The sequence below is a fragment of the Schistocerca gregaria genome, chromosome 2, assembly GCF_023897955.1.
Source record: "Schistocerca gregaria isolate iqSchGreg1 chromosome 2, iqSchGreg1.2, whole genome shotgun sequence".
Classification (NCBI taxonomy): Eukaryota; Metazoa; Arthropoda; class Insecta; order Orthoptera; family Acrididae; genus Schistocerca; species Schistocerca gregaria.
This window is the reverse complement of record NC_064921.1, coordinates 838,516,870-838,538,344: the sequence shown is the minus strand read 5'-3', so window position 1 is coordinate 838,538,344 and position 21,475 is coordinate 838,516,870. Positions and strand designations below refer to the sequence as shown.

Here is a 21,475-nt window from a genome sequence, read left to right as displayed (position 1 = left end):
GTATTTGGCTAATAGCCTGAAAGTCCCATGTTCATTGAAACATGTGTAAGGGGCCTTTGATGGCAACTGAAAAGCAACTTGAATAGATACACAAGTCACTCAAGTATCATTACATTGAAAGGCTCGCACCAGAGAAGGTGTCACACGACACTTATTTATTAGCAGCAAAAACATCAGCTGTTATTTTTTCAGGTTAAGAATGAGATGCTTGACATATTAAAACTATGGATTATACTCTGTTGCAAGTCTCCAGATCATTTGTATGGAATTTAGCATCAAATGGAATGGTAGCATCAGTGGAATAAAGAGGAGGATGGTGCTCCCTTAAAATACGAAGAGTTCAGCTTTCCTTGTCTCTATGTATTTTTAAGTTTTTTCTGCCCCTTTCTGAGTGACAGTCCGGAGATTTCCTGTTGTGATCATAGAGAACTGACCACAAAACAAAACTCTTCATTCACAACAATGAAATGTTGCCTAGCATTGTTGTTTGACAATTCTTGTCAGCCACTGCCAAGCTGCAACATTTGTTCTCAGTTAGGTGAGGTGAGCATGAAAAACAAATAAACCGATGGCTGCTTTAGTTCACTTTATTATAGAAGAACTGTTCTCTCATCTGCAAATAATTATTCATTCATTCAGCCATTTACTAAAATCAAGCCCCATAAATGTAAAAGTCCTGGTTTGTGTGACAAAAGCTGTGAAGTTTGTGCACAGGCAGTTTTCTTTATATTGCTCAGAAATCTACATATTAAACTCAGGCCATGAAGGCCCAACAGTACCGACCAGTTGCCGTGTCATCCTCAGCCATGACTGGATGTGGTCCATTCTTCCATAATTTGCACACTATTGACTTACTTACCTTTAACTTGCCAACTTTTGCTGTCATTATCTCTGTCAGCACTGTCAAACCTGCCGGCCGCGGTGGTCTTGCGGTTCTAGGCGCGCAGTCCGGAACCGTGGGACTGCTACGGTCGCAGGTTCGAATCCTGCCTAGGGCATGGATGTGTGTGATGTCCTTAGGTTAGTTAGGTTTAATTAGTTCTAAGTTCTAGGGGACTAATGACCACAGCAGTTGAGTCCCATAGTGCTCAGAGCCATTTTGAACTGTCAAACCTCTGTCGTTCTCATCATTAGTAAAATTAATTAGTTGTTGCTTGAGGCTTTCCTGGTTCTTGGGCAAGATGTAAGACAATGTGAAATTTCCACAATGTTTAATCAGTGCAACTGATCAGCATCTTCACACATTGCTGAGACTGTGACTGAAGCCTCCTATTTATGCCACTCAGAGAAGAAAGTGCACAGGCATGAATGTGCCAAATTTGGCGACCAGTAGTGCAGATACCCTGATCGGCAGTGAGAGTGACAGCTACACTATGTGATCTAAAGTATCCAGACACCTGGCTGAAAATGACTTACAAGTTCGTGGCACCCTCCATCCTATAATGCTGGAATTCAATATGGTGTTGGCCCACCCTTAGCCTTGATGACAGCTTCCAATCTCGCAGGCATAAGCTCAATCAGGTGCTGGAAGATTTCTTCGGGAATAGCAGCCCATTGTTCACAGAGTGCTGCACTGAGGAGAGGTATTGATGTCAGTCGGTGAGGTCTGGCACGAAGTCGGTGTTCCAAAACATCCCAAAGGTGTTCTGTAGGATTCAGGTCAGGACTACGTGAAGGCCAGTCCATTACAGAAACGTTATTGTCATGTAACCACTCTGCCACAGGCCCTGCATTATGAACAGGTGCTCGATCATGTTGAAAAATGCAATCGCCATCCCCGAATTTCTCTTCAACAGTAGGAAGCAAGAAGGTGCTTAAAACATCAATGTAGGCCTGTGCTGTGATAGTGTCATGCAAAACAACAAGGGGTGCAAGCCCCCTCCCGCTCCGAATTTTACTGTTGGCACTACACATGCTGGCAGACGACATTCACCTGGCATTCGCCGTACCCACACCCTGCCATCTGATCGCCACTTTGTGCACTGTGATTCAATGTTTACGCTCCTTACACCAAGCGAGACATTGTTTCCCATTTACCAGCATGATGTGTGACTTATGAGCAGCCACTCGACCAGGAAATCCAAATTTTCTCATATCCCACCTAACTGTCATAGTACTTGCAGTGGATCTTGATGTAGTTTGGAATTCGTGTGTGGTGGTCTGGATAGATGTCGCTATTAGACATTACGACCCTCTGCAACTGTCAGCAGTCTCTGTCAGACAACAGACGAGGTCGGCCTGTACCCTTTTGTGCTGTACATGGCCCTTCATGTTCCCACTTCACTATCACATTGGAAACAAATGGACCTAGGGATGCTTAGGAGTGTGGACACCTCGTGTACAGATGTATGACACAAGTGATGCACAATCACCTGATCACGTTCAAAGTCCGTGAGTTCTATGGAGTGCTCCATTCTGCTCTCTTACGATGTCTAATGACTACTGAGGTAAGTGACATGGAGTACCTGGCAGTAGCTGGTAGCACAATGCATCTAATATGCAAAATGTGTGTTTTTGGGGGTGTCTGGATACTTTTGATCACAGTGTATGTCACCTATCAGGCAATGAACTAACAACTTCGACACATGCTCAGCATCTGTCAGTCACAGTGTGTGTTGCTGCACTCCAGCAGCCTCTTTTGGGATCCGCCTGCCAATATACTTATCCACATTGGCGTGGGCCCATCCTTGCCGCTATCATCTCATCAGATACGCTGTCTGAATCTGATACGGCTCTTGCTCTGTGAACCAACATCCTAAACAACCACTTCATTGTGCATCTTAAACAAAGTGAAGAACAAAGAGGAATGGTCATTTTGCAATATATTGGTAATGTTTCTGTTGTCTGCAAACAAAGCTGTGAGCTCTTTTGGGCTGTGCGAAAGATGATCTTGCCCAGCTAAACTATGAGGTCTTTTATGGTCATCGAATAACAATCTTGGTTTATGATGTTCTGGTGACTGTCACTAGTCGTGTGACCAATGCATTTCATACTAATGCTGGGTTACCAATAGGTGCTAAGGATAACTTTAGTTGTTTTCTACCTGTCCAGTCTCCTGATGAAACACTTTTGGCCTTATCTCCTCCATGTTCAATGCAAGTTCCTCAGTGTCTACAAAGTGCCTCAAAAAAGAATTGGAGTTTGTGCAATCATTCATGAAACAAGCAATGGCTTTTACACACAACCAATACATACTTGTGCAAAGTATTGCAGAAGGTGCTGACATGCATAAAAAATTTGCTGTAAAAATTCATGGGCCAACTTCCGGGACACTTATCTAGCACGCTCTTTGTGAAATTGGAGATCATGCACAGTGTGGTATGATCAACCATGACTATGGTTGCTTAAATGCCACACGGCACTGTCAATTTTATATCACAATGGCTGCAGTGTTTTCAGAAGTTACAATGCATTGTGCCTCACAAAGAGTGTTGACCATGGACATCCAACCATTTGGGAACTTCTAACTTCATTCATAGACTGCTGTGACAAACATGCAACACCATGTTGGATCTTTACAAACTAAAGTATGTGTCACACTTACACTATGAGATACCAAATAACAGAGTACTGTTGGTTGCCAAAGGGGTAGCTATCTTTGTGCTGCTTCAGACATCTCCATGACAGCTGTCAGGGAGTAAACAATGAGGACCCCATTAGCAGCATGTTTACCACATTCTCTCTTTTCTTATGATATGTTTATAGTTTCCATTTGACTCTTCCTCATACATAATTATGTTACATGTATGACATTTATGAAACTGACCCATGGTTAAAGCAAGATGTGGAGGGAGTGGGGGATACAGAGAGAATAGTAATGATATGAAATTTGATGCTAACAGAATCCATGAGGCATCGTATCATATGAAACCTTCTTAAAGCCATCTAACACATACATTCAAAACAATTTATGTGAGGGGCAATGTCTGTCACATTAGTCTACTCTCCACAAGTGTGTTATGTTGCATGTTAAGCTTCTTACAATTTCTCCTGCAATTCTGCAAAATATTGCTCCAATAACGTATAAAGCAACTTCTGATACATTTCTCTAGTTTGTATTTAAATCTTTGATATATTCGTTCTTAAAAGACCGGGTGATATAATTACTATCATTAAAGACTTATGGTTTGATCCATTTACTGCTCTGAAAATATTGAAGAGAGTATATCATGGCCCATGACACCATTCAACTTCTGGACAGAGAATTTTAACAGATATAATTGTAGATGTGATCCTTTATATAAGACAGAAGGAAAATGTGTAAGATCCCTCAGGGAAGAGGCAGTAATTCAATTTTATCAAATAAAACATACCTGCTTTAATGAAATGTAATCCTCACGTGACTTCTCTGATTTTTATAGGTATTTAGCTTTGGGAGACCTATTTTGGTTAATTAGTACCTCAGATTCTAACAAGCTTTTGATCTGTTCATTGTATCATGAATCTTTCAGACTAATATATTCTGCCTCACATGGATTTCATTTCCCTTCACTAGTGAACAGTCCTCCCTTCAACTGATCTGTCTGTGGTCTTATTCATCTTTTAGTACTCTAATTTTACTCACAGTTGTATGAAAGTTATTACTAATGGCTCAAATTGAACTTACACAATAAAGAAAACAGTTAATAGAACAAACAATGATTGAAATTCTAGACATATGAGGTTCCTATGTTACTACTTGCTATTAATCACTCAGTGCAAAATGTAAGAATGACTCCACTTCCAACTACTTTTTCAGCGTAACTGTGATCCTCTAAGCTTCAGTCTTACAGAGATAATGTTTGAACTGCAATTTTATTCATATCATTAACCAATTTATTTCCTGTAATTTTTTTCACGTTCTTACTCATTAGCTCTTCTGGTGATGTGACTAGGTTCTCTCCCACCCATTATCTTGGTAATTATGGATAACAGAGCTACCTCTGATCATAGTATTAATTCTTTTATCTACTGATATTTTTAACTCAAAACTGCTTCAGTTGCAACTTATTTTTCTGAGGAACATATCCTCTGTGTGGATTTCCTTTTGTAATTACATTCAGTTCTTGATGAGATTATTTGCAATTTCACCTGTTTTCTTGTTCAAATCAGGAGATATCAACCTTGGCATTGACGAAGTTCACTCAAGTAATTGATGTTATTTTTATAAATCAACAGGAAAAGTGTAAAAACTCTCAACTGCTATTAAAATTCTAGGTTTCTGTTATAAAGAAATGCACTTATGCTACTCTGCTATGTTTACATTGAGCTGACCACACCTTGCTGAAGTCTAATTGTGTACTGAGATGACATAAATAAGTATATGTATGTTTTACTAGATAAACTTCTGGGTAGAAACTGGAGTCAAATCCAGGATTTTAGCCCCCCACCCCACTCCCTTTCCCGAGATTTGCCTCTGGACACAGCTTAAGGCTTCAACCATACTGGACATGGCACACTGACAGGGCAAAAGTTTTCTTTTACCCATGTTCACAACCATTTTTCAGTGCCTTTTCATTTTATCTGAATCGTTAACCATGTAATTCCATACAATAATATTAACAATAGTTATAAAATGCACTATTTCCTCATATTGCTTTCATTATTGAAATTACTGTTTTTAAAGATATTTAGTGTATTCACCTGCCTCAACATTTCATTCAAACATCTTTTTGATAACATTTTATTGCTGCAGTTTACATAAGATTTGTAAACCCAGAGAAATTATTTTTTCCATTAATCATACTTAGGGACATTGTTTCTCGTTACTGCCAATTTTTGTGTTTTTATGACAACTTATTTTTGGAGAATGCTCTTTATTTTGTTTTAACTCATTGTTTATCCATGTTTTATTGAAAATCAAAGTATGGCTGTCAATTACATTACATCTGTCTCTATCACTGGAAAAAGGAAACATTTATATTACAACCATGAAGTTAAATAACTCGCCAACCAAATACTGTTGAAAGGTTTTCGAAGTAAGTGTCACAATATGATGTTCTCTTCCAAGACCCTGCTGCTGCTCTGTCAACACTTTTCAATAATGTGAAAACAGTCTCTTGAAATCCATTTCGAACATGGAAGCCAAAACCGTCTGCAGCACAATACCAAAAATTTGAAAATGTCCATATTTTATGTTGGCTTAGAATGTTACTTTATCAGTAAATTTGAAAGAGATTTATATCCCTTCAGCACATCTACTCTGAAGATACCTGGTATTCTAAATACACTAAACAGGCTCCCTGCTATGTCACCATTAACAAAGATCATCCTATGGTCGAAAAAAGAACCTAGGGGATGTGAACAGAGCCTTGTGGCCTTTTAAGATTTGGCAGTTTTGTTTCTCCAAAGCTTGTTAGATACATCATTAAAAATGCCTTTCCTTCAATAATGGACCCATCTTAAAACAGCTTGAGCTTGGAATAGAGGTACCAGTTTTTCCACTGACAGTACATTTCCTGATACTTTTACACGACAAATCATGGCAACAATGAGGGTGTTTAGAAGGGATCTTCATTGTGGCACCTCAATTAAACTGCATATTTTTGTAGTATGCAGACAAATACAAACTACAAAATATGTCACTTTCTGGAGCCGCAAACATGAAAATGAAGATGGCACCTGCTGGGTTGGTTGGTTGGTTTGTGGGATTAAAGGGACCAGACTACTATGGTCATCGGTCCCTTGTTCCATAAAAACTAAAACCACCCGAAGAGAATAAAAAACGAACAACAGGAAAGACAGCAGACAAAACAGGACATGAAATACTCTGACCAGACAAAACAAATTAAAACACACAGTGTGACGGTGGTTGGCCGACCATAGAGAAAAAGAGGGAAAGCCAACCACCAAGAACACTTTAAAAACTCAGTTTAAAATCAGAGGCTAAAAGCCAGAATCAACACTTAAAAAAACACTCAGATTAAAGGATAAAAACCCCCTGCCTGAATAAAACACAAAACCAAGTCCACCATGGCAGAGTCATCTGATAAAAGAGCAGAGAGCGTGTCAGGCATTGCAAAAGTCTGCCTGAGCACGGTTAAAAGGGTGCACTCTGACAGAATATGGACCACCGTCAAGGACGACCCACAACGACAAAGAGGGGGGATCCTCACGACACAGTAAATAACTGTGGGTGAGTCGGGTGTGGCCAATGCGGAGCCGACAAAGGACGACTGAGTCCCTGCGGTTGGCTCGCATGGATGACCGCCACACAGTCGTCGTGTCCTTGATGGCACGGAGTTTGTTAGGGGTGGTCAGACCGCGCCATTCAGCATCCCAAAACGAGAGAACTTTGCGGCGTAAGACTGCCCGCAAATCAGCCGCCAGGAGGCCAATCTCCAGAGATGGCGCACTGGTGGCCTCTTTTGCCAGGCGGTCAACAGTTTCATTGCCGGGTATACCAACATGGCCTGGGGTCCAAACAAAGACCACAGACCTGCCGCTATGGGCGAGAGTATGCAGGGACTCCTGGATAGCCATCACCAGACAAGAACGAGGGAAACACTGGTCGAGAGCTCGTAAACCGCTCAGGGAATCGCTACAGATAACGAAGGACTCACCTGAGCAGGAGCGGATATACCCTAGGGCACGAAAGATGGCGACCAGCTCAGCAGTGTAAACACTGCAGCCAGCCGGCAACGAACATTGTTCAGAACGGTCCCCTAGAGTTAGCGCATAACCAACGAAACCAGCAACCATCGAACCGTCGGTGTAGACAACGCCAGAGCCCTGATACGTGGCCAGGATGGAATAAAAGTGGCATTGGAAGGCCTCCGGAGGGACTGAGTCCTTCGGGCCATGTGCCAAGTCGAGCCGAAGGCAAGGGCGAGGCACACACACCACGGGGGTGTATGCAGAGGGGCCCGGAAAGGAGGTGGAACAGGGAAACACCCAAGCCAGGAAAGAAGCTGTTTGACACGTACGGCGATCGGACAACCCAACCGGGGCCGACGTTCTGGCAGATGAACGACTGACTGCGGGAAGAGGACACGATAATTTGGATGCCCGGGCAAGCTAAAAACATGGGCAGCATAAGCAGCCAGTAATTGTTGGCGTCGTAACCGTAGTGGAGGGACACCTGCCTCCATAAGTATGCTGTCCACACGGCTGGTTTGGAAGGCATCAGTGGCAAGGCGTATCCCGCTGTGGAGGATTGGGTCCAGCACCCACAACGCAGATGGGGATGCTGAGCCATAAGCCAGACTCCCGTAGTCCAGACGGGACTGGATTAACGCCTGGTAAAGCCGTAGGAGAGTAGATCGGTCGGCACCCCACCTGGTGTGGCTCAGGCATCGCATAGCATTTAGATGCCGCCAACACATTTAAGCTGCCGAATATGAGGCAGCCAAGTCAACCGGGCATCAAAAACCATCCCCAAAAACCTATGTGACTCCACCACTTTAAGAAGCTCGCCATCAAGATAAAGCCGCAGCTCCGGGTGAACAGTGCGTCGCCGGCAGAAATGCATAACGCATGCATAACCATGCGCTACAGCCCAAAACTGCGCCTTGCGGATTGCACCCTGTAGCTGACGTTCAGCAGCTGCAATGCCAATAAAGCTGTAGTAAAGGCAGAAGTCGTCAGCATACAGGGAAGCGGAGACAGTATTTCCCACGGCTGCAGCGAGCCCGTTAATAGCTATTAAAAACAGACACACACTGAGAACAGAACCCTGTGGCACACCGTTCTCCTGGACTTGGGAGGAACTATATGAGGCTGCGACGTGCACGCGGAAGGTACGATACGACAGAAAATTGCGGATATAGATCGGCAGAGGGCCCCGAAGACCCCATCCATGAAGCGTAGTAAGTATGTGATGACGCCATGTCGTACCATACGCCTTCCGAATGTCGAAAAAGACAGCAACCAGATGCTGACGGCGGGCAAAGGCAGTACGGATGGCCAACTCCAGGCTCACCAGATTGTCAGCAGTGGAGCGGCCTTTACGGAGCCCACCCTGAGACGGAGCCAGAAGGCCTAGAGACTCCAGTACCCAATTCAAGCGTCGGCTCACCATCCGTTCAAGCAACGTGCAAAGAACGTTGGTGAGGCTAATGGGACGGTAGCTGTCCATCTCCAAAGGGTTCTTCCCTGGTTTCAGAATGGGGACAACAAGACTCCCGCCATTGCGACGGAAACTCACCCTCGACCCAAATGTGGTTGTAAAGATCGAGGAGGCGTCGCTGGCAGTCCACTGAAAGGTGTTTCAGCATCTGAGAGTGGATGCTATCTGGCCCAGGAGCGGTATCAGGACAAGCGGCGAGGGCACTTCGAAATTCCCTCTCACTGAATGGAACATTGTACAATTCAGGATGGTGAGTGCGAAAAAAAGACTCCGACGTTCTATCCGCTGCTTAATGGAGCGGAAGCCCAAGGGGTAGTTGGCAGAAGTGGAATTCATAGCAAAGTGCTCTGCCAAGCGGTTTGCAATGACGTCGGAGTCAGTACAAACTGCTCCATTCAGTGAGAGCGCAGGGACACTGACAGGGGTCCGATAGCCATAGAGGCGGCGAATCTTGCCCAGACCTGCGATGGAGTGACATGGAGGCCAATGGTGGACACATACCACTCCCAGCACTTCTGCTTGCGTTGGCGGATAATGCAGCGGGCTCGCGCACGCAGCCGTTTGAAGGTGATAAGGTGGTCGATTGAGGGATGTCGCTTGTGACGCTGGAGCGCCCACCGGCGAGCTTTAATCGCTTCAGCGATCTCAGGCGACCACCAAGGCACAGTCCGCCGCCGAAGGGACCCAGAAGAACGGGCAATGGCAGATTCGGCGGCAGTAACGATGCCGGTGGTGACCGATTGAACCACTGCATCAATGGCATCGGTTGAGAGAGGCTCAATAGCGGCAGTGGAGGAGAACAAGTCCCAGTCAGCCTTATTCAGAGCCCATCTGCTAGGGCGCCCAGAAGACTGACTCTGTGGCAGTGACAGAAAGATCGGAAAGTGGTCACTGCCACAAAGGTCGTCATGCACTCTCCATTGTACAGATGGTAAGAGGCTAGGGCTACAGATCGAAAGGTCAATGGCGGAGTATGTGCCATGCGCCACACTGAAGTGTGTGAAGGCACCATCATTTAAGATCGAGAGATCGAGCTGCGCCAATAAATGCTCAACGATGGCGCCTCGACCTGTTGCCACTGACCCACCCCACAGATGGTTATGGGCGTTAAAGTCGCCCAGTAACAGGAAAGGTGGAGGCAATTGAGCTATCAGAGCAGCCAGGACAAGCTGCGCGACATCACCATCTGGTGGAAGGTAAAGACTGCAGACGGTAACAACCTGTGGCGTCCACACCCGAACAGCGACAGCCTCTAAAGGTGTTTGGAGAGGTACAGACTCGCTGTGAAGAGAGTTCAGGACATAGATGCAGACGCCACCAGACACCCTTTCATAAGCTGCCCGGTTCTTATAATAACCCCGATAGCCACGGAGGGCGGGGGTTCGCATTGCTGGAAACCAAGTTTCCTGCAGAGCAATGCAGAGGAAAGGGTGAAGGCAGATAAGTTGGCGGAGCTCAGCTAGATGGTGGAAGAAACCGCTGCAGTTCCACTGGAGGATGGTGTTGTCCATGGCTGAGAAAGGAACGGGACTGGGAAGGGAGATTGCGCCGCTGGGTCACTGCCTCCGATTTAGCACCTGTGATAGTGCTTTCCATGGCGTCTGATGGACCGGCGAGATCGAGGTCCTCAGCGGACGCCAGAATCTCCACCGCAACCTCAGACGCAGAGCTGGAAGGTTGTGGTGGGATGGCTGCCACCGCGAGTTCCTTGGGCTGAGAGCTCTTCTTGGGTTTCTCACGCCATTCCTTGGGTCGCACTGGCTGGGAGGGCTTCACCGATTCAGTCTCCGGGACGGAGGAGGATCGTGAAGCCCTACGACCAGCTGATTGCGGGCACTTACGCCATTGTCGGTCGTCAGTCTTCTCGCTGGCGGAAACCTGGGAAGGGTGGTACCCAAGGGACCCCTTGCGAGCGTGAGAAGCCGAAGAAGTTGGACACTTCTCCGGCTTAGAAGTGGGGACGGACGTCCCCGATGGGTGGGATGGCGTTGCTCCTGAGGTAGGTGGCGCAGGAGCAACCCGGTGGGTAGAGCCCCCCACTGGCGAGGGGGCAGGAGGAGTTTTACTACTCGTCGATCCGGCCACAATTTGAGAAACAGACGGGGCTAGCACAGGTGTTGTAGCAGCAGCGTAGGAAGATGTCATTATCACAGGATGGAGTCGGTCGTATTTCCTCTTGGCCTCAGTATAGGTTAGTCGGTCCAGGGTCTTGTATTCCATGATTTTACGCTCTTTCTGGAAAATTCGGCAGTCTGGCGAGCAAGGTGAATGGTGCTCCCCGCAGTTGACACAGATGGGAGGGAGGGCACATGGAGTATTGGGATGTGATGGGCGTCCGCAATCTCGACATGTGAGGCTGGAAGTGCAGCGAGAAGACATATGGCCGAACTTCCAGCACTCAAAGCACCGCATCGGGGGAGGGATATAGGGCTTAATGTCACATCGGTAGACCATCACCTTGACTTTTTCCGGTAATGTATCCCCTTCGAAGGCCAAGATGAAGGCACCGGTAGCAATCTGATTTTCCTTCGGACCCCGATGAACGCGCCGGACGAAATGTACACCTCGGCGCTCTAAATTGGCGTGCAGCTCTTCATCAGACTGCAAAAGAAGATCCCTATGGTAAATAACTCCCTGGACCATATTTAAACTCTTATGGGGGTGTGATCGTAATGGAAACATCCCCCAACTTATCACAAGCGAGTAACCGTCGTGACTGGGCAGAGGATGCCGTTTGTATCAGGACTGACCCGCATTTTTGACAAGCCCTCCACCTCCCCAAACTTGTCCTCTAAATGCTTGATGAAGAACTGAGGCTTTGTGGAGAGAAAAGGCTCCCCATCAACCCTCGTACAAACTAAGAAGCGGGGCGATTAACTGCTACTGCCATCCTGAGACTTATGTTCCTCCCACGGTGTGGCCAGGGAGGGGAACATTTTCGGATCGTACTTTTGAGCGTTAAACTGAGCCCGAGAATGCTTAGAGACTGCTGGTGGCTGGCCACCAGCGAGAGACGATGTACCACGCTTCATTGCGGGTCATCCGCCCTGATGCTACCTACTCCGACCAAGGGCCCTCCCCACGGGCGCCACCCAGCCACAGCAAGAGCCACCTGGCAGGATGGCTGTTGCCGGGAGTCCCGATACCCCAGGAGGATAGGCATCTACTCCTTGGCATATGTGGGGAGTTAACGGCGCAGGCATCAGTAGAGCGATCCCTGTGTTGTCAGGGGGCTACAACCAACAGGGTACATGGCGGCCCCATCACAACGGACTGGCTACCGTGCTGGATGTTAGGTAACATGTGGTCCATGGTCGCCGTCGGTGCAGAAAGAGGCACTGCACAGTGCAAGGTGTTATCTGCACGCAGAAAAAGAGTCATGCCCAAGAGATGGAGAGTGGACAGGACTGCAGTTCAACGGTGTATAAGCTGGCGAAAGGTCTGATAACAAGATGGACACAATGCCACAATGCACCAAGTAAGGCGCCCTTCCCCAATCGGCTCACTCTTCGGAAAATTTTGAGAGATGGAGGTCAAACCCAACAGGGGACCATCATATAAGGCCGAAAAGTTTGAGACTCCTTTTAGTCACCTCTTACAACAGGCAGGAATACCGCGGGCCTATTCTAACCCCTGAACCCGCAGGGGGAGCACCTGCTGGGTCTGCTTCCACAACTCAATCACAGCACTGAACACCCTGAGATCACACAAATTTGTGTCTTGGAGTAAAAGAGAACACTCAACGTGTTTACATAAAAGTTTTCTGGGTATGGTACCACATCATATTCTATAAAATTACTGCCGGAAAATACCAACGCCTTGGCCATGGCTGCAGTGGCCTCCTCCTGGGTCTACTGGTGTGTCCAGTTACATGTCGGTAGTGCTCGTGTCTTGTGTTGACAGTGCAGTCTGTTGGGCTCTGATTGCTGCCAGCCAAGATGGGGCAAGCCTGATTTTGCATTTCATCATCACCGGCTACTTGGCCAACACACAGGCTTCACTGAAGAACCTGGTCACAGGACCCACGATGTGCTAGGCTCTACTATGGACAGGGTGGATCCATTACACACTGCAGGTGTGTACAAGGTGGAATGTGAATGTGGAGAGACATACATAGGTGAGACTGGCAGGCCAATAGGAACACTAGTTTGGGAACATGAGCACTATATTCGTCTAGGGCAACACAACAAATCTGCAGTGGCAGAACATCAACAAGATTGCGTGAAAGAAATAAAATTTAGCGAAGCCTGTGTGTTGGCCAAGCAGCCATTATGACAAAACACAAAATCAGAGAGGCCATCGAAATACTTAAACACCCTAAGAATGTGAATAGAGAGGATGGACTCAGCCCCATCTCGGCTGCCAGCAATCAGAGACCAATAGACCACACTATCAACACGAGGTGCGAGCACTACTGGCGAGTAACTGCCGCTGGGCGGCTGACATCCAGCACTTAGTAAACAGGAACCAACTTCTCATTTGCTGGTAATCACCAATCATGGCACACAATACAAGAGCCAATAGATAACAGAGGTTATGCTTTCCCTCCACCGCAGTAACCTATTAAAATAAAGTTCCCTCTTCTTCCTTAAGTGACCAATGAAATAAAAAATCTTTTTAAAATTATGATGTAATGGCAGTGAACAGTAATAACAAAATATAAGGGACAGCATAGGTAGAATGCACCAGTAGACCCAGAAGAAGGCCGCTGCAACCATGGGCGAAACATTTGTTTTCTCCAGCAGTAGTTTTATACAATATGATGTGGTGCCATACTCAGAAAACTTTTATGTTGACTGACTCTGTCTGCGGAAGCCTATGTAATTATACTTACAATTACTGTGCTGTAAAATCAATTTTGCAGTAGCAGCATAGGTATCCACAAAGGGGAGAGGTGGTGGAGAGCTGGGGGTAAGGGGGCCATTTGCCCCCTCCCATAACCTGGTGTGCAGAATTTTAATTCATTACTGAATTCTCACTGGTTTCTAGAAATATATCTCTTCAGTTTTATTAAAATGCAGATCTCCCATTGGTGAGCATGAGAGAAAATACTGTGACTTCACCGATTGCACACAGATAGTGTTTACCCATCTGCCACACTGTTCACAAGAAATTGTCATTTTCTCGGTGTAGCAGCACTGTTGACACCGTCCTGAAGTCAAGGCTGATATGAACTTCCACACAATACTGTCAAAATAGTGCTCCCGTTTTTTTTTTTTTCCCCCCCCTCTATTGCTTCCTTGTACAGCCATTATCGAGGTGCGGAAAAGGCTCGGTCGAAATATGGATGCATTCAGTGTGTGTCACTTCTCTACTCCCACATAAGTGTAAATGTAAACCTGGCTGTATGACACTTTGCTAACATCTGTCCTCAACACCCCAAATGACAATGGTAGTTAACCTTTTTTTCCATTCAAAACCAAGATCTGTTACAGCCTGGTGGGATTACATCCAGTTTCAAACAGATAAACAATTTTAGTAAACCCTGAAGAACATTATAGGTGTGCTCAAATGTGGACCCAAGTCAAACAGTTGGAAAAAGAAAGTTATTCTCTACCCCATAAAAGAGAAAAAAGTATGGAATTTCCACCCCAGCGGTTTGAGTCATGTCAAATTTTATGGAATGGAAGACAAAGAAACATGCTGCCATAAAGTCATGATTTTTCCATCCAGCTGCCATAGATGGACATCATTTCTAATTGGGGAGAAAAGGCCCATCTTGGTTCAGTCCTAGACTATTAAGTAAGCTGTATCAGCCAATAATTTGCTTGTGGTTTTGGAAACTTTGCTAAATTCATTTATTCGAATGCTTCCCCTGAGTCATGAAAACAATCTGCAGTCATAACATATAATGTTCACCTTAAATTATTAAGTCAACTTTACAAAAAGAGAAGGCATAAAAAACCCAATAAATCCATCAACATGATCCTATGTAAAGTTCTGCAAGCAAACAAAATAATATATATTTCATCACAGTATCTACCAAAATGACTCATTTTCTATTTCAAAACTTTAATTTTTAGTGACAACGTAACATTACTGGTACTGGCAATAGAGTAGGAATATATTTCCTAACTTGTTAGGTATGCTTGATTTATTTATAATAGAATGTAAATAAAGATAATCAACTTAGGAAGGTGACATTCATAATAATATAAAAGATGTATTTTACATTACTAATATTGTAGGCCTAGCTTTTAGGTTTCAAAGTAATTTACATTCAAAAATGTACTGAATAGACAAATATGAATTGTTAAAGGTACTATACATTTAGTATACTTCCTGTCAAATTTAGCTCTTGGTGCATGACATATCTTTAAATTCATGGAAACTAAGATGATGTGACTTACCAAACAAAAGTGCTGGCAGGTCGATACACACACAAACATGCACACAAAATTCAAGCTTTTGCAACCAGCTTCTTTCCTGAAGAAGCAACCGCTGGTTGCGAAAGCTTTAATTTTGTGTGTACGTTTGTATGTCTATCGACTTGCCAGCACTTTTGTTTGGTAAGTCACATCATCTTTGTTTTTTAGATATATTTTTCCCACATGTAATGTTTCCCTCTATTATATTCAATTCATGGAAACCGTTACATTAAAAATAATTGAGCAGCTTCCCCTCTCTCCCTCGTCCCACCATCCTTGGATAAATTTCTGCAGATGCCCATGGTTTGCAGCCTATCTGTGGTGTAGGCCAAGGTCTGATTGGCTGATAGAAAAAAACCCAGCATGCAGGACACCATGTTGATTTTTTTGGAGTCATCAGTCTTTATGATCGGTTTGATGGAGCCTGCTAAAAGTTACTTTCTTGTGCCAACTATTCACCTCAGTGTAGCACTTACACCCTCTGTCCTCAATGATCTGTTCGCTGCATTCCAATCTATGTCTTCCCCTACAGTTTCTACCCTCTAAGAGTTTGTCTAGTACCATGGAAGTTATTCCCTGGTGTCTTAACACATGTCCTATCATTCTGTCCCTTCTTCTTGCCAGTGTTTTGTGCCAATTCTGTAGAGAAACTCCTCACACCTTACCTTAATTCTACCTAATTCTCAGCATCCTTCTGTAGCTTCAAATCTCAAATGCTACAATTCTCTTCTATTTGGGTTTTCCCAGTCCATTATTTACTACCAGAGAATGCTGTGCTCTAAACATAAATTCTCAGAAATTTCTTCACAAGATTAGGGCTGATGTTTGACAATTGCAAAATTCTCTTGCCCAGCAATGCCCTCTTTGCCTGTGCTAATATACTCTATATGTCGCCCTTGCTTTATCAGTTACCTGTTATTTTGCATCCAAGATAGAAGAAGTCCTTAACTCCATCTACTTCACAGTAAATAATGTTCATGTTAAGTTTAGAGATCAACTAAGTTTTCTGATTTTCCTCCTCATCACCTTTTTCTTTCTTTGGTTTACTCTCAGACCCTATTCTGTACTCGTTAGACTGTTCATTCTGTTGAACACATCCTATAATTCTTCTTCATTTTCACTGAATATAGCAATGCCATCACCAGCTCTTATCACTGATATCCTTTCACTATGAACTTTAAGCCCACTCTGAACCTTTCTTTTATTTCTGCTATTGCTTTCTCGATGTATATACTGACGAGCAGGAGTGAAAGATCACATCCCTGTTTTACACCCTTTTTAATTTGAGCATTTCATTCTTGGTTCTTGTTCATGCTGTATATTAATCCATGTTTCCCTATAGTTTATTCCTGTTTTTCTCAGAATTTCGAACATCCTGTACTATTTTGCATTGGTGAATGCTTACAAAATATATGAACATGTCTTGATTTTCCTTAAGTCTTGTTACAATATCAATCACAATCTGAGAACTGCCTCTTTTGTGCCCTTACCTTTCCTAAAGCTAATTATTCTTTCCAACAGATAGGATGCTTGAGATGTAAAGCCGACTATGATAATTCTCACACTTGTCTGTCCTTGTTATCTTGGAAACTGTGTGACTGGTATTTTTCTGAAAGTCTGATGATATGTCTACATCCTCAGATTCTAAAAAACAACCACTTCCCCCAATTACGTTACAAATTCTGAAGGAATGTTATCTATCCTTTCTGCCTTATTGGACAGCAAGACTTCCAAAGCTCTAGTAAACTCTGACTCTAATACTGGATCCACTGTCTTACATATTGACTCCTATTTCTCCTCAATCATGTCATCAGACAAATCCTCCCCCTTATACTGGCCTTCAATGAACTCTTTCCACCTACTCACTCTATTCTCTGTGATTAACAGTGGAATTCCTATTCCACTCTTAATGCTGACACCCTTGCTTCTAATTTCACTGAAGGTTGTTTTTTGACTGCTCTATGCTGAATCATTTCTTCTGACAACCACTTCTGTTTTGATTTCTTCAAATTTTTCCTGCAACCATTTTGCCTAGGCTTTTCTGCAGTTCCTATTTATTTCATTCCTAAGTGACATATTTCTGTATTCTAGTTTCACTGCACATTTTTGTATATCCATCTTCCTTCATTAATTGGAACATTTCTTCATAGTTACCTTCTTTGTATTTCTGCTTGTCTGTCTGCCAGCGTTTTCGATTTGTAAGTCACATCATCTTTATTTTGAGATATATTAACATGTAATTGCCATTTTTAGGGACGTCCATTCCTCTTCAGCTAAACTGCCTAATGTGGTATTCATTACATTCATTACATTCATTACCTAGTATCTTTACTCCCAGAGAACATCAAACATATCTCGCCAAGCCTCAGTATTTCATTTCCTTCCACAATTGTTCTTCTGGATGAATCTCTCCAGCTTCTGCCTTCTCTTCATCAGTACTAAATTGTCATACGAATCTGTTTCCTATTTCAGATTCACTGTCTGATCATGATGTAATCTAACTGGAATCTTCCCGTACCTCGAGGTCTTTCCCAAACATACCTCCTCCTTTCATGATTTTTGAACAGTGTATTCACTATTATCAGCTGAAATTCACTGTAAAATTCCACTGGTCTTCCTCTGTTATTTCTACTACCAAGCCCATAATTTCCTGTTTCTCTTTTTGCTGTTCCTTCTCTTACTACCACTTTTCAATCCCTCATGTTTGTTAGGTTATCATTTCCTTTTACAAACTGAATTACTCATTTCAGATCCTCATACACTGTCTCTATCTCTTCATCTTATGCTTAGGCTATTGAATGTATGGCTGGACTATTATTGTTGGTGTTGATCTGCTTTCAATTTTGATGAGAACAACCCTATCTCTGAAGTATTTGCAATAATTCACTCTCTCTGCCCTATCTTCCTATTCATAACAATTCATACTGCTATTGATATGACCCTATTTTCGTCTGACCAGAAATCCATCTCTTCTTTCCATTTCACTTCACTGATCCCCACTATATCTAGTTTGACTCTTTGCATATTTTCTAGCTTCCCCACCACACTTAAGTTTCTGACATTCTATGCTCTGACTCACAGAATGTTACCCTTCCATTGGTTGCGCTGATGATTACCTCCCTCTTTGTAGTCCCCTGTAACAGACACAAATGGGGGGACTAATCTGATATCTTTTGCCAAAGGAGAGATCATCACAGCACTTAATCAATTACAGGCCACATGTCACCTGAGCACATGGTGTGGCTTTAATGTAGTAGTTCCTGTGGCTGATTTACACATTGGCAAAGCTGAAGTACATATTTTATTTGATGGTTTTTGTATTTATACTTGCGCCCCACAAAAATGTGCAGTTTACAATTGAAATACCGTATTGAAGATCATTGCTTTTGGTACAATTTATTGTGGTAAAGGATAAGGAATGTGAAATAAGGGAATTAAATTGTTACTGGTTAATGTTACACCTAGGTCAGCAGTTGCATATGGAGGAAAATAATGGTCATTATAATGTTATATACAAACCCAAGCCTCAAGAGAAAGGTCAAGATCCAATTTCGACATCGAATAATTAGTAATTTACCAATATCAGTAAATTTTTGCATGTCAATAGGGAAAATATCAAATTTCATTACACTTCTTAATTACCGCTGATTTTGTGTTGCTGTACATGAGGAAGTTTGATGTCCTTAATTATACCTTACACTAACGTAAATTAAAGATTTATTCTGAACTCTTCACAGGAAATCTTGAAAATAATGTGAAAACAATTACATTTTGTTACAATACAGTTACTTTTGGCACTTATTATATTACTCCACCATCATATCTTGGACAACTTTAGACAGATTCCTCTAGAGGTCTATGGAATATGGTCCACATAAGTATTAGTCTGCTTATTATGCATTCAGTTCCAAAGTGTGGATTTTACAAATGATAATAAAAAAAGTTAGGTACATAATTCCCCTAGACATCATACAGACACCATTGCAAACTTAATTTTGAGTGAGCAGAAATTCAATCAAATATCACAGTCCATTTACAATACAAATCAGACCTCTGCTCAGTCATGTCAGAAAGAGAATAAAACTTATAATAATACATATGTGTCAAAGTTAGCAATCATACTTTCATAAGTGTATTGTTATGGATAATAGTTTTGTAAGCTCATTGTCATAAGAAAATATGGGCTATACCTTTGTTGAAGGTGTCCGTTCTATATTTTTGGACTGATGCTTTTCCGTTTTAACTGTTGCAGAAGAGCTTGGTTCATCTAATGAAAGTTGAAGGTATGCATTCCGCCAATTATCTCCATGCTGGTCAAGACAGTCCATCAAAAATCTGAAGAAAAAACTCTATATTCAGAAAATTAACCTTTAAATTCTTAGAACTGTGAATGGCCTTACCCTGTAAATAAATAAGTAGCTGCAGAAAATAAATTTAAAGCCTAATATTTTAGGTTTTTATTATACTCATCTATCATACACAACGTTATTGCTTAAAAAGGAAGAAGTACAAATAAAAGTCATTTATACATTACTAACTCAATGGTTAATTTTTGCATTCTGTACTGTGACTTGCGTAAGTTCTCAAAACAAAAATTTCACTGTAGTAGTTTATCTTAGTCTTGCTGTAGTTATAAAAAATTTTACCTTTTCTGTTGTAAGATTCCTAACAGCAGATTTCTGCTTTAGAATTGATATACACATGGTGGAGAAAAATTTTGCCACGAAATTTTAACCATGGATAGCTGATTCCAGTAGGAACTAAAACTAATAGTGTTGTGTAGGTCAACAATGCACAATTTTTAAACTACAGAAACTTGGTAGCAGGATTGCCCTGTTGCTGGATGCTCTGGCAATGCATGACCGCGAGTACTTGGCCTGCTGGAGATCGCAATTTATCCAAGGTAGCCTGCACAGTCGGTGGTAGCATGCTAGCCTTCCATTCTGGAGGGGGAGGGGGGGGGGGGGGGGGGGACTGGGAGCGAGTCCACCGGGGTCTCAACACATCCAGTCTACATCTACATACCTACTCTGCAACCGCAATCCACCATATGGTGCATGACGGAAGGTACCTCGTACCACAACTAGCATCTTCTCTCCCTGTTCCACACCCAAACAGAACGAAGGAAAAATAACTGCCTATATGCCTCTGTACGAGCCCTAATCTCTCTTATCTTAACTTTGTGGTCTTTCACGAAATGTAAGTTGGCAGCAGTAAAATTTTACTGCAGTTAGCCTCAAATACTGGTTCTCTAAATTTCCTCAATTGTGGTTAGTCAGTCAGTTGTTTGTTTTAGACAGCCAGTGCGCTTTTGACACAGCCCAGTGAGCCTTGAGCAGCCGCTGGTGAAGTATCAGTGCAGCAGCAGTGCAGTAGCGGGTCACATATTTAGCTTTCATATTTGTTTCATAGTTTGATCCTTAATTTCTTTCCGAGTGTTTGTGGGCTTGCATATTTAATTACATAAAATCCTTGCGTATTCTCGTACTTGAGAGGAGCAATATTGCTTATTGATAGCTGTAGAGTATAAATTCGCGGAGTCGTTAGATATTAGCAGTAGGATGGATAGGGTGTGCGCGGACGTAGGAGGAACTAGCCGCGGTTCGTGAGCAGCTGAGTGCGCTGTTAGCCACGATCAGCTGCCTTCAGGCTGCTTCCTCGAGTTGCAGTGACGGTGGAGGGTCTGGTGCATCGCTTGAGACACCCCAGGTGTCGCTTGCTGCGTCCGCTGACTCAGCCATCGAGGCACCTTCTAGTATACCCGGTGCGTTGGGGCTGCCCTAACCTCAGGGTGAGTGGAGGACTGCAATACGTTCGCATCGCTCGAGGCGGAGGGGCAATGTGGAGGCTGGCTTGTTGGCCTCACCCGTTCAACCTGTCAGTGGGCAGGTGGCCACTCTTTCAGCAGGGCCTGAGCAGGCACACGGGGGCAAAGGCTTGTTGGTTATTGGGAGCTCCAACGTTGGCCGGTTGATGGAGCCCCTTAGGGAAATAGCGTACAGGGCTGGCAAGAAATCCAACGTGCACTTGCTTTGTCTGCCGTGGGGCCTCATCCAAGATG

General features: G+C 43.6%; 2 protein-coding genes across 3 annotated transcripts in view; one reads left to right on the top strand and one right to left on the bottom strand.

Moving 5' to 3' along the window:
* LOC126335192 (hydroxyacylglutathione hydrolase, mitochondrial) overlaps window positions 1-19,861 on the top strand; it is a 113,456-nt gene extending 93,595 nt beyond the window's left edge. Inside the window, exon 7 of the mRNA XM_049998191.1 lies at window positions 19,667-19,861. The gene's annotated coding sequence lies outside the window, so the exon portion shown is untranslated. The remainder of the gene's footprint in view (window positions 1-19,666) is intronic.
* LOC126335193 (TCF3 fusion partner homolog) overlaps window positions 1-21,475 on the bottom strand; it is a 35,072-nt gene that overhangs the window by 2,223 nt on the left and 11,374 nt on the right. For both annotated transcript variants that reach the window (XM_049998196.1, XM_049998197.1), the window contains exon 3: window positions 19,605-19,749. In XM_049998196.1, the coding sequence (XP_049854153.1) occupies window positions 19,605-19,749 (145 nt within the window). The remainder of the gene's footprint in view (window positions 1-19,604; window positions 19,750-21,475) is intronic.